Source organism: Vigna unguiculata, chromosome 3 (genome assembly GCF_037176805.1).
Source record: "Vigna unguiculata cultivar grain cowpea cultivar isolate G323 ecotype 2 chromosome 3, ASM3717680v1, whole genome shotgun sequence".
Taxonomy (NCBI): Eukaryota; Viridiplantae; Streptophyta; class Magnoliopsida; order Fabales; family Fabaceae; genus Vigna; species Vigna unguiculata.
The window spans coordinates 2,180,599-2,192,542 of NC_140794.1; the positions used below are offsets into that span (position 1 = coordinate 2,180,599).

Below are 11,944 nucleotides of genomic sequence, written 5' to 3' on the forward strand. Positions count from 1 at the left end.
TATTTATTTTAGTGTTTAAAAAAAAAATACTTAATTAAGTTCCAATTTTTGTTAAAAAACTTAATATGATATTTTTTTAAAAAATTTGCATTATTATTGATTATTATTGTTTGAAAGTATCATGTATAAAAATCTGTATTTTTGACGTGTCAGAATTTAAGTTTTTTTTTTAAGATTGTATGTGTCAAATTAAAGAGATTTTTAGATAAAATAATAATTCAAATTTTGACAGTTAGAAAATCTAAAATTTAACACATGACACTGTATATTGAATTTTTTACACATATATTCAATTGAGTCAAAAATAAATATATTATTAAATACTTAAATATTGGAATTAAAAGTTAGCTCCAACTTTGAAAATCATATCGAGAAAAGTTAAGTTTTTCTTTGAAGTTGAAATATACATACAAAAGAAAATTAGAGGAAAATGAAAGAAAGAATTGATACTTGCACCCCACAATTACTAATTGAGAGTTGCACCCCACAATTATTAAGCTCACCTCTTCTATTTTTCTACAAAGCAATAACCCAAACTATTTGCTATATACACCATAAGGAAACTGCTGACTTCTTACTCTTCAGCTTAAACTAAACATAAGTATCATTCCTTATAAAAATATAAAACTAACATACATATATCATCTATATATCTTAAATTAAAAATTTAATATACTCTAAATTTATTATCATTTTATAATTGATCTCATATATTTATTTTTAACACAAAACAATTCCTTACATTAGTCAGTGATCCGTATTTTGTCCTAAAATTAATGTATTCCTCTTGATTTGCCTGTGTTTTTTTCTTTTTTTTTTTATAAACTAAAAGTATATTTTGTACACTGGAAAAATAATTATTAGCAGCGCAAAAATAACAGTTAAAATATAAAATATGGAGCATTGCGTAGGTTGTTAATTCAAATCTAACAGGAATGTTGTGAAATTTGATTGTTGTGTAGATAAACATGGAAAAAATAGAAAATTCTATGAGATGTTAAATATGATTACTGTAATTAACTCTTTATATTATGTTAAGCGAAAGATGGAGATGAATGCAAATGATGTGAAAAGAAGATAGAGGGAAGAGAACAGAATCAGCATGGGTTCGTCTCTGTGGCCTCCTCCGAAGGTGTCGATGGAGCTTCACGTCAAAAACCGAGAGAAGCTTCTCACATCTCTTCGTCAACACCTTTCCGATTCTTCTCGTCCTCTCCACGGCTTCGTTCTTCTCCAGGTCTCTCTTTGTCTGCATTCATCTTCCTTCCATTTCTCATTTTTCTTAACAATATTTATCCAATTTCGTTCGCGCAGGGTGGCGAAGAGCAAACGCGTTACGACACCGATCACTTGGAGCTCTTCAGGTATCCTAACCCTAAATCCTCCGCACCGTTTCACTTTTTGAATGATCACCGTTACAATGGTTGCCTATCGATCTATAATTCGTTTGCTTCGTGCTTCGCAGGCAGGAGAGTTTCTTCGCTTACTTGTTTGGAGTGACAGAGCCTGGATTCTATGGAGCTATTGTTCGTTCTGTTTTTCTCTGTTACAATGTTATTGTGTTTTTTTTGTTTTAATTTTAATTTTATTTAAATGCTTTTAAGATTTAAAGCTAGTTAGGAATTAACATGTATGATAAGAATATTTACTTCTGTGATGGTTATTTTGTATGTTGTATCTAAGGTGACATCTAATTAGTTGGCGGTGTAACAATCTTTACTGCCAAACACTTTTTAATTTTTGCAATGCGTACAAACATGATCACGTTAAGTTGTAGAAATTAGTAGTTTTTGATTTGTGCGTGTTATTGGTTTTTGAAGGACATTGCGACTGGGGATTCTCTCCTGTTTGCTCCCAGGCTACCTTCTGAGTATGCTGTTTGGTTGGGGAAGATTAAGGAACTGTCCTGTTTTAAGGTAACTCTTCCAATAATAAATGTTTAATGGATTTGCATACCGTGTTATTGTTTAGTTGTTCATATCTATGCATTCTCTGTAGGAACACTACATGGTTAGCAAAACATCCTTTTCAGATGAAATTGCAAGTGTTTTGCAACAACATTACCAGGGTGCGGGAAAACCTTTACTGTTTCTCTTGCATGGACTTAATACAGATAGCAGTAATTTCTCTAAACCGGCAGAGTTTCAGGTTCTCAACACTAACCATTCATTTTCTTACCCTTTGCCGCGACCATTTATTAATTGTTTTCATCAGGACAGTGGGTGAACTGTTGGATGCATATTGTTTCTCACCCCTAAACTGTCATTGAATAAAACCTGTTCTGTACCAGTCCTATTCGTTTTTTTTTTTTTTATGATATGGTAATACTTATACCAGCTAACATATCTTTCTTGAAAAAGTGATTCTTGGTATTGTATATTTTTAACTTTGATTTAGGGCATTGATAAGTTTGATAAGGATTTGACTACTTTGCATCCTATATTGACGGAGTGCCGAGTCATCAAGTCAAAGCTCGAAATTGCGCTTATTCAGTTTGCCAATGATATAAGCTCCGAAGCTCATGTTGAGGTAACTAATCTTAAACTGCCAAAGTTATGTTGGTATGTTGAGTACATATTTTAACATTCATGCGAAGTGTAATATGGTTTATGAGTGATCTATAGGAGGAAATGGGCTTTAGTATTGTAATTATGACAGTTTAATGTTTAGTTTCTTCCGTGGGAGTCTATTTGTTGTAGTTGTGATTGTGAAAAGAAAGTGATTTTGGGAAGTGGGAGGTATCTTTTGGCTTTTCTGTAATGACCTTTCCTTAAGACTAACTGACTAAGTAAAATAGCTTAAGTATAGAACAAAAAAGGCAGAAACAGTACTATTTTCCTAGACCTGGCTATGTACCCACTTTTCACCAAAACTTTTGGCATTTTTTTGTTGAAATAGGAATATCATTGGGCGGGCTTTGCATGGTTACATTATTGATTAGTAGAAGAATATACAATGTATATGATGAAGTATGAATGACTTTATACATATGCTCTGTGAAAATGCTTTCGTAATAGTTGTAATATACATTCCAACGAAACAGGTCATGAGAAAAACTAAGGTGGGAATGAAGGAGTATCAGCTTGAAAGCATTTTTCTTCATCATACCTACATGTATGGTGGATGTCGGCATTGTTCCTATACATGTATTTGTGCTACTGGTGAAAATAGGTATACATTTCTGAATTCTGATATTGTAACCGTATTTGCCACAATAAATGTGGTTCTCAAATACGTTTGTTTAACAATACTTACTAGGTGCTCATTTGTAATTAAAATGGATTTACCAAAAAAAAAATACTACCTCTACCCCTAAATATAAGACTTTTTTTCCTTAAAGTTGTCCCTTTCTTTAAGTCTATTTTTTTGACTGTCACTTGTATTAAATATGTTTTGAAAAATACCTGTAACTAATTTACAATTCTTAAATTCATAAATAATAAATATTGGGAAATCTCTCTTTCTCTCTCCTCCAGCATTGGCGAAGTTAAAATTAGACAGAGATCACAATGCTACCATTTTTTCTTTTCCAAAATTAGTTGCTTAGGTGAAATTAATCAAGTGGGAAAAGGTGATTTAGTTGGTGTAAATATTGACAATTTAATTTGTGTAACAAAATTAACTAATTTTCTCAAACGGTGTGGATTGGGTAAAAGAGCCTTATATTTAGGGACAGAGGTAGTATGTTTTCTATGTTTTAAATAGTAGCTACCTTGATCATAAAATAGGTGGGCTGGCTATGATATGTGTATTAATGCAGTGCTGTTCTTCATTACGGCCATGCGGCAGCTCCTAATGACAAGGTATGGCATAATAAAAGTACCCTTTTTAAATTATCATTGGCTATCATAATGTTGATCTTTAAACATTGGTTATATGACTTTCCTAAGATCTTTCGTGCATTCTGACTCTGGACAATTGAATTGGGCATAATTCCTGTGTTTTCTGTATACTATTTATTATTTCCATTATTTCTTTCATCGAAACGTGAAATTAATCGGCACCATGCGTACTTATCTGTGTTTTCTCTTTTCACTAGCTAGTCTGAAAAGTACTTGGTACAGAAATATGTAAAAATGGGAGTACAGAAAAAAAAAAGCATAATGATGAGAAACTCTTTGAAAACAGGAAAAAATAAACTCTCTGGTATGTGGGTGACTTTGGATTTGGCTAATTGACATATTAAATATTGAAAACTTCATTCCTTAAGAAACAAGATGAGGTGAAGTTATTATAGTATGAGTTGGATTATTTTAGGGATGTTCGATTCTTTAAATTTTTCTCAAAGCATGACTCTTCTGCAGACATTGGAAGATGGGGACATGGCACTGTTTGATATGGGAGCTGAGTACAATTTCTATGGGTCTGACATAACCTGTTCTTTCCCTGTAAGTCTTTCCATTAATAATACATCAGTTAGTGTTTTACCTAATTTTTTGGCTTTTCTTCTCAAAAGGTGAAGGCAGGCCAAATACAATTTTGAATAAGCTCTACAAAATGAAAATAGAATTTTTTTTATGAAGGAAAAGTAAAAATATATAGCTTCCATGAAAACTAGCTGGAGGAGTTTCTACTTTTGAGGATAGAAACTAAAAGAGCTGGGTCAAATGTTATTTAGCATCTATTAAATGTAATTAGTATTTACTCAACTTTAAATTTGTGATGCAGATAAATGGAAAGTTTACAAGCGATCAATCTCTTATATATAATGTAAGTGCTCCCTCATAAAACCGTTTTTGTCAAAGGGAAAGAAAGTATTTTATGTTTTTTTACTCAATATCTAAAAAACTGAGCCAGTACAAGCATTTGCAGAGCAAATCCCAAACAAACACATGTATTACTTTTCTGCAAGCGCTTGCCTAACTTTATACATTCATGTGAATGTTAGGATGGCCCAGCTAATGTAATTTCCAACTTCTGTGTACCTCTGGATTGATTTTTATAGCATTTCTTTCAAACACATGTATTACTTTTCTGTAAGGGTTGCCCTAATTTTAGACATTCATGTGAATGTTGGTATGGCCCAGCCAAAGTAAATTTGAACTTCCGTGTACCTCTGGATTGATTTTTATAGCATTTCTTTTAGCATTTATTCACTGTTGCTCTTCATGTTCTGCAGGCTGTGCTAGATGCTCATAATGCTGTTATATCTTCAATGAAACCTGGAGTAAACTGGGTTGATATGCACATGTATGATCGACTACACTGATCACTTTTTTTAGCAACTAAAGGTCTGCCTTGCTTGGTTTCTATTTTGAAGTGGTAATAGCTGGGTTGTTATTAGTGTTTCTCTTGAGAGGAAGGTTTGTTGACTTTTTAACTGAATAGGTCAATAGGAATATAAGTATATTACAGAATTGTAACGGAGGTAATCTGTGCACATGCAGTCCCAAGCATTATTTTGACGTCTGCAGCTTGATTGAGAAATTACTGTCATTGTCTTGAATGGGGAACCTAAGAGAAAATCTAGCTGATAGCCATCACTAGATTTCATTGTGAAACAAACAAGCGTGCGTTTTGTGACGCTACTTTGCTGTTGAAAAAACAATGGCTTTATACAGAGATAATAAGAAATCTAAATAAGTTGACCAAATATCCATGAGCCGTCTATTTTTTGTGAAAAGAAAAAGGAAAATTCAAACTACTAATATACACTTCTATCATGCTACTTTTCGTTGTTTATGCTCATACCCTTTCTAAAATTGCAGATTGGCTGAAAAAGTTATTCTCGAGTCACTGAAGAGGGGAAACATTCTTTTGGGGTAATTTTTGTGTTATTCTATATCTGGTGGCTAAATTTCATCTTGATACAATCTCTACAATCTTTTATGAAGCTGCATATTTGTGAATTTGGTGTAGTGATGTTGAGGACATGATGGCTGCACGCTTGGGTGCAGTTTTTATGCCACATGGTCTGGGGCATTTCCTTGGTATTGATACACATGATCCTGGAGGCTACTTACAGGTATTTGTAAATTTCATCTGCAGTTGCATTTTAAATTTATCCCTTCCCCTTCCTTAATTAATGTACCTGTGTAGTTATTCTTGTAATGACAACTTTTTCATACCGAATTGCAGGGCCTGGAACGAAGAAAGGAACCTGGATTAAAATCTTTGCGGACAATCAGAGATCTCCGAGAAGGAATGGTCAGTACACTTATTGCTTCTTTCAGTAATAAAAAAATTGTTTAGTAGCAAGTAGCAACTGATTAGAAGCATGTTAGTTGTTGATGTTTTGCTTTGGGTTATACTAGATTCAAATTGGGATAATGAGGGGCCCCCTTAAACTTTCTCATTTATGTTTGAGAGTTAATTTTTTCTGGTATTAAGAGATCTAGTTGTCTTTACAAGCTAAAGTAAATAATGTTTTATGAGTTTCGTTTGAATAAGCTTCTCCATAAGGACTTCTGGGAGAAAAATATAAGAAAGAAATGAAATTGACTTCTCCATAAACTAAAATTAGCTTATTCACAAGTTAAAGTTAAAAAAATATTGAGAAGTAATATGAGATTTGAGTTAGTTTATGCATACATAAACTAATTTTAAATTATGAAGTAGTTAAATTAATTTTTTTCTTGTTTCTCCTATAAGTCCTTTAGGAGAAGCTTGTTCAAACGTATCATTAGTTAGTAACTAAAGTGGGGTTTCTTTTTAAGTTGTAAATTAAAGTGATTGGTGTTTACAATCTCATCGACTAAAGGTGTTTGCCAAAGTTTTCTTTGGAATGATTGTTTGTATCTTGTAGATGTACTTGTTAAAATTAAGGTCCGAGTTAGAGAGGGGAGGATTGAATTGAACTTTTAATTTTTTTAACAGATTTTCAGAATAGAAATGCAAGTTCCAACTCCAAGAAATTCTAATTTCACACAATTAATAATAATATCATATATAATATGTTGGAGATGTGGGAAAAAGAAAAATACTAGACCCTGAATGGGATTTATTGTCACGAGGGAGTTACATCCAGTTGCTTAATTATCTTGTTTAAGACAATCACTATTTTCAAGTTTTACAACAGTCACTAGATGGAAAAAAATAAATACAACACACATTTTGAATCTTATAAGATCTTCTACAGCAGTTGTGAAAAGAAGATTAAGGAACAAATCACTTGGACAAGTTTTTCTCAACATGTAGAGTAAAAGAAATGGTGATCTTTTTAATATGATTTGCTCAATCCATGATCTTGATGTCATTTTTGTAGTAATGTGGCTCCAACAAGTGGTTTTACAGAAGTAAAGCTCATCTCAGTTTTATGTAAGTTTTGGAACCTTTTCAAATCAAATTGCATAAGGATTCAATGAGATAAACTGAATGAATTAAAATGATTTTTCCTACAAACCCGACGAGCCCAATTTTTTTTAACAAATTAAAACTATTTTTAATCTATTAAAACACTTCTAAATGATTAAACTACTGCAATATCAAGGATAAAGTAATCGTTTACAGCACATGTAGAACTCAAATTACAACCGAAACCTTGATTAATCAAAAGATGATAGTGTTCATCACTTGCACTATCACATACGTGGTTGGGAGCACATCAAATCGTCAAATACCGAGTTTGCTCCAAGTTTTGATCTCAACAGTATTAATATGTGAAGCTAAAATCAAATAATGGTTATTGTAATTTGTGAACCCTGGTTGCTTCAGTTTTGTTTGGAGTCTACTCCTTTGATCTCTATTAGTTAATGCTCTATTTTTTGAAGTATGCATATGAATTTGAGGAAACTTTGTTAATTGATACTGCCCAAAATAGAAAGCTGGGTGTGTATAGGAAAAATGAGAATATGTCTGTTTCAACTAATCTATGGAGGGAGAATAGGCTACTAACTGCCTAGCTAGCTATGGTGTGGCATGACACATGCGACGAGGAAGGGTTTTTTTTTTTTTTTTTTTTTTTTTTCTGGGGGTAGTGTAACAGAGAAAGGCAAGCAAGCATACTCTTGTTCTGGGAGGGACTGAGCGCTCCCAACCTGCTCAGATTTGCTTTCAATGCTTGTAGACATGGCTATAGTCTGTTATCCGTTGGTCCAAGTCTTTTATTTTTATACACTTAATACTATACGAATTTTCCTTTCTCCCTGATCCCCGACACCATCATTTATACACTTGTAGGTTATCACTGTGGAGCCTGGATGCTACTTTATTGACGCCTTATTACTTCCTGCCATGACTAGTCCAATGACTACCAAGTTCTTGAACCAGGAAGTGATTAATAGATATAAAGATTTTGGTGGAGTTCGAATTGAGAGTGATGTGGTATTCCTCTATTTACTACTAAACCTTATTAAGGATAACCTAGTTTTTACACATCATTTCTATACTATCATTTTATCATTTCTCATTCAAGTAACAACATACATATTCAATCCTATATTTTGTGAGGGGGCGGCTAAAGTTTCTCCTACTTCATTTTTAGGAGTGTGTTAGCCATATACAACAATGAATATGGTAAAATACTTCTAAAGGTGTAACTTGTTTAGTGTGCTCCTTTAAAAAAAAAATATTAAATTCCATACTAAATTATAAATTTCACGTGATTTTCTTATTATTTAATAAAAGATCACGGGACATTCGTGATTAAATATGATCTAGTGAACTTGAAAATACTCCTAACAGGACAAAGAAAAAAAAAGGCTGTGGTAAAATATTCTCATAAATCACAACTGCTAAGAGTTGTCATATTTTCTCTCTGTAACAAGGGGATATACACACTCTCTCTTGATTAAAGATACTTGTAAAGTGATGTGAAATTTGTGTTTTAATTGACTGTTCATATGATAAAAGCAACTTTCTCATTTAGGGTCATTAATTTTAAACTCTTCATTGCTTATCAAACACTAAGAACATTAGACAAGTTTTTCCATAGAAAAGAAACATTAAAACTAGTTTCATCATAAAGTAAAATTAGTTAAAACATAAATTAATTTGTCATAATTACTTTGTTTATTTCTTTATGTTGTGCTCAGCTCGTCACTGCCAATGGTTGCTACAATATGACAAAGTGTCCCAGGGAAATAGGCGAGATTGAAAGGGTGATGGCAGGGGCACCTTGGCCAGCGAAGAACATCTCTACTCATGCTTGAAATGGATTAGAAATCTAATCTTGATTTCAATCTTCCTTAAGCTGAACAGGTCTGCGTCATCTTTAGTTTTTTTTTTTTTTTAATGAATAACGGAGTGCAAGTTGCTGTTTAACTGTCTCGTGTCTAAAATGATCTTCTTTGCACTCTAAATCCCTCCTCCCCTCTCCCAAATAAAAGATCTCGATATAAGCATTTGAATATCAAACTCAGTTGTAGCTTCGTTTCCTTTGACAAATGTTTTGAGTTGAGATGTTATAGAGGAGCAGGTTCTGAGAGTGAAATTAGAAGTGCTTAAATCGTGAGATTACTCCTAATCAATGTTAATCATCCATTGCCTTTAGTGTTTTAAAAAAATAGTACTTGTTGCTGATAAGAAGGAAGCTGTTAATAGCCCAAAAAAGTTGAAAAATACATTTACTTACATTAAATTTGAAGAATAATTAAGTAGATCAACATACAATTTATAACTACAACATATCTATTGGAGAGGATCATATGTGGTACCTTTATGCCCCAATGACCACGATCTCAAGCATTGCTTCTTCCCACTGATTGTAGTAAGTAGTACAAAATTCAAGATCTTTAATAATACTCTTGTTAATTCATTTCTGAAACAACACAATGCTTGGATGCCAAACTGTTTGTCAATTATTATGATAATACAATCGAGATCTTTTGGTTCATAACAATTTTTATTTTACCAGTATGAACGCAAATAAACATGGAAGTTATAACTCCCTTCATTATTTAACGCAACTTAAATTATAGATTTCAGAGTATATTCATTTCCAACTCTTTATACAATGTTAGGTATCACATGTGACTCTTTAGTAAATGGATTGATCACACCTAATCAGAAAGACCACAATCTCGAGCATTGTTTGTTCACACCAATCGTAACAAGTCGTTAAAAATGAAATACTTAAAACTCAAGTTGATTCATATCTGAAACAATATAATGCTTGTATGCCAAAGCATTTTGACTATCAGTGAATAACATAATACAATTGAGATCTTTTGGTTCAAAAGCATTTTTTTTAACTACTATGAAAAGTAGTGAACATGACAATTAGGACTCGTCTCTTTATTTAAAATAAATAATAATTACATATTCTATTGGAGTGGATTCTTCTCTAACTGTTGTAAAGATTTTGACCAAGGCATCACATTGAACTATTTAGTAAAAGGATAGATCACTACCTAACCCTTCACACTTCACTTCATTGTCTGAATCTGGAGTTGACAATGTGGAGGGTTTGAAAAATTCCTTGACACTGATCCGATCCATCGTGGAATGTGACAATAATTGTCTCCAGTAAAGTGGAAATGGAGAGAAAGAGAGAAAAAATGGGTAGAAGTATAATATAACATTGTGAAACAAAAGGCAATAAAATGAAATCAAAGAATCTCAAGTTAACGAAATCACAATCCATTGATATTCACTTCAATTCCATGAAAAAAAACAGGATCATATGCATGACAGTTCTTTGACATTATGTTCAGTTACATCAGTTCAATTATGACAATGATGCCTACCTACAACTAACCAACGAGAAAAATCCCATACTGAGGTAGCATGAGATATATTTCGAACTATATCTTGGGAGACCAACAATATTCAATGCAAGTGTATACTAGAATTCATTCAATACCTTATGAAAATTAATGTATTTAACACTTTTTTCCTCATGAATCAAAACGATTGATGTAATTTAGTTGTATCTCAGAACCCAAATCTTTCAATTGAAATTCGAGTTACAGCTCATGGACAATCAAATAAAAAACAGTAGGTACCGAATTCAAAGCTCAGACTATACAAAATAAGACTACAAGCAAGAATCAATTGTAAAATAGTTAAATCAAAGTTTATCTAACCTATCCTAACAAAAAAATCTAGAAGTTACTGATTAGATAAATCAAAGTAAAAGAAAAAAAAAAAAGAGATGGAATTGCTAGAGTAAAAAATGTTTTCAACTTGAATTTCAATGGAACTGAGAATTGAAATAGTTAATCATTGCGGTGAAAATTTTTGAATGCTTATACTTTTATTCATACAAATCTATAGAATTCATATCCCATCAAGTAAGTTATCGTTAAGCAATGTCTTTTTGATCCGCAACTCCAAGGATTTCCTATTCTCTCTAATTTTCTTTTTATCATACACAGCTATTAAAATTATTTATTTCTCTTATTTATTCTCGTGTAAACAGCTAAAGTACCAAATTATTATTTTTTCATGATTTTATGTCAAATAAGAAAAATCTATTTGGTACTGTTTAAATTTTATTATTATTTTATTAATTAGTGATAGTTTAAATCACCCAGTTTTTGCAGCGATCTTACTTAAAAGAAGTATCTCAAGAGGCGATTTATAGGGATGCCAACGAAGTCATCCCTATAAATCTTTGTGTTTATCTTCAAAATTCTGGAAGATCCTTCATATATATTATAAAACATTCATATCTTTCTGAAAACTTTCAAACACGTAATCCTGTGTAATTGTTCAAGAACATCGTTTTCCCTAACTAAACAAGACCAATGAATTGAAACATCACTGTCTTCCGAAAATGTCAAAAACAGCACCTTTCCACACAATTACCTAGTCTCCACTTTTCATAATTAAAAGCATTACCTTAATACCAACTAAGAATTCTAGTATGAACGGAGACAAAATTCAATGCTTGCGTACGCTGAAATAAACTTAACATCACTAGCTGAGTGAAGCTTAGTATGGCGGGCCCCAACCAATTCTTTCCTTTAAAGCATCATAACATAATGCAATAATATATTATTACATAATGTATTATGCAATTTTCCACTCTCTAAGTTTAAAAAATGATAAATGGGAACATTAA

General features: G+C 32.2%; 1 protein-coding gene across 2 annotated transcripts; it reads left to right on the forward strand.

Moving 5' to 3' along the window:
* The first annotated feature begins 961 nt into the window (after positions 1 to 961).
* Positions 962 to 9,370, forward strand: LOC114178523 (Metallopeptidase M24 family protein). 2 transcript variants are annotated; one of them, XM_028064486.2, is made up of 16 exons: positions 963 to 1,237; positions 1,315 to 1,364; positions 1,466 to 1,526; positions 1,821 to 1,916; positions 1,999 to 2,148; positions 2,398 to 2,529; positions 3,044 to 3,171; positions 3,761 to 3,803; positions 4,305 to 4,388; positions 4,669 to 4,710; positions 5,120 to 5,190; positions 5,709 to 5,762; positions 5,860 to 5,965; positions 6,079 to 6,147; positions 8,119 to 8,262; positions 8,973 to 9,370. In XM_028064486.2, exons 1-16 carry the CDS (start codon positions 1,103 to 1,105, stop codon positions 9,087 to 9,089), a joined length of 1,482 nt encoding a protein of 493 aa, XP_027920287.1. In that variant the 5' UTR covers positions 963 to 1,102; the 3' UTR covers positions 9,090 to 9,370. The 2 variants fall into 2 exon arrangements, with proteins under 2 accessions (XP_085527569.1, XP_027920287.1); XM_085671443.1 differs by lacking the exon at positions 8,119 to 8,262 and having other exon boundaries at positions 962 to 1,237.
* The last annotated feature ends 2,574 nt before the right edge of the window (positions 9,371 to 11,944 follow it).

Coding starts and splice junctions, on each gene's coding strand:
- LOC114178523 (XM_028064486.2), top strand. CDS start 1,103: ATGGGTTCGTCTCTGTGGCCTCCTCCGAAGGTGTCGATGGAGCTTCAC. Junction 2,530..3,043: donor GCTCCGAAGCTCATGTTGAG/GTAACTAATCTT, acceptor CCAACGAAACAG/GTCATGAGAAAAACTAAGGT. Junction 4,389..4,668: donor ACATAACCTGTTCTTTCCCT/GTAAGTCTTTCC, acceptor TTTGTGATGCAG/ATAAATGGAAAGTTTACAAG.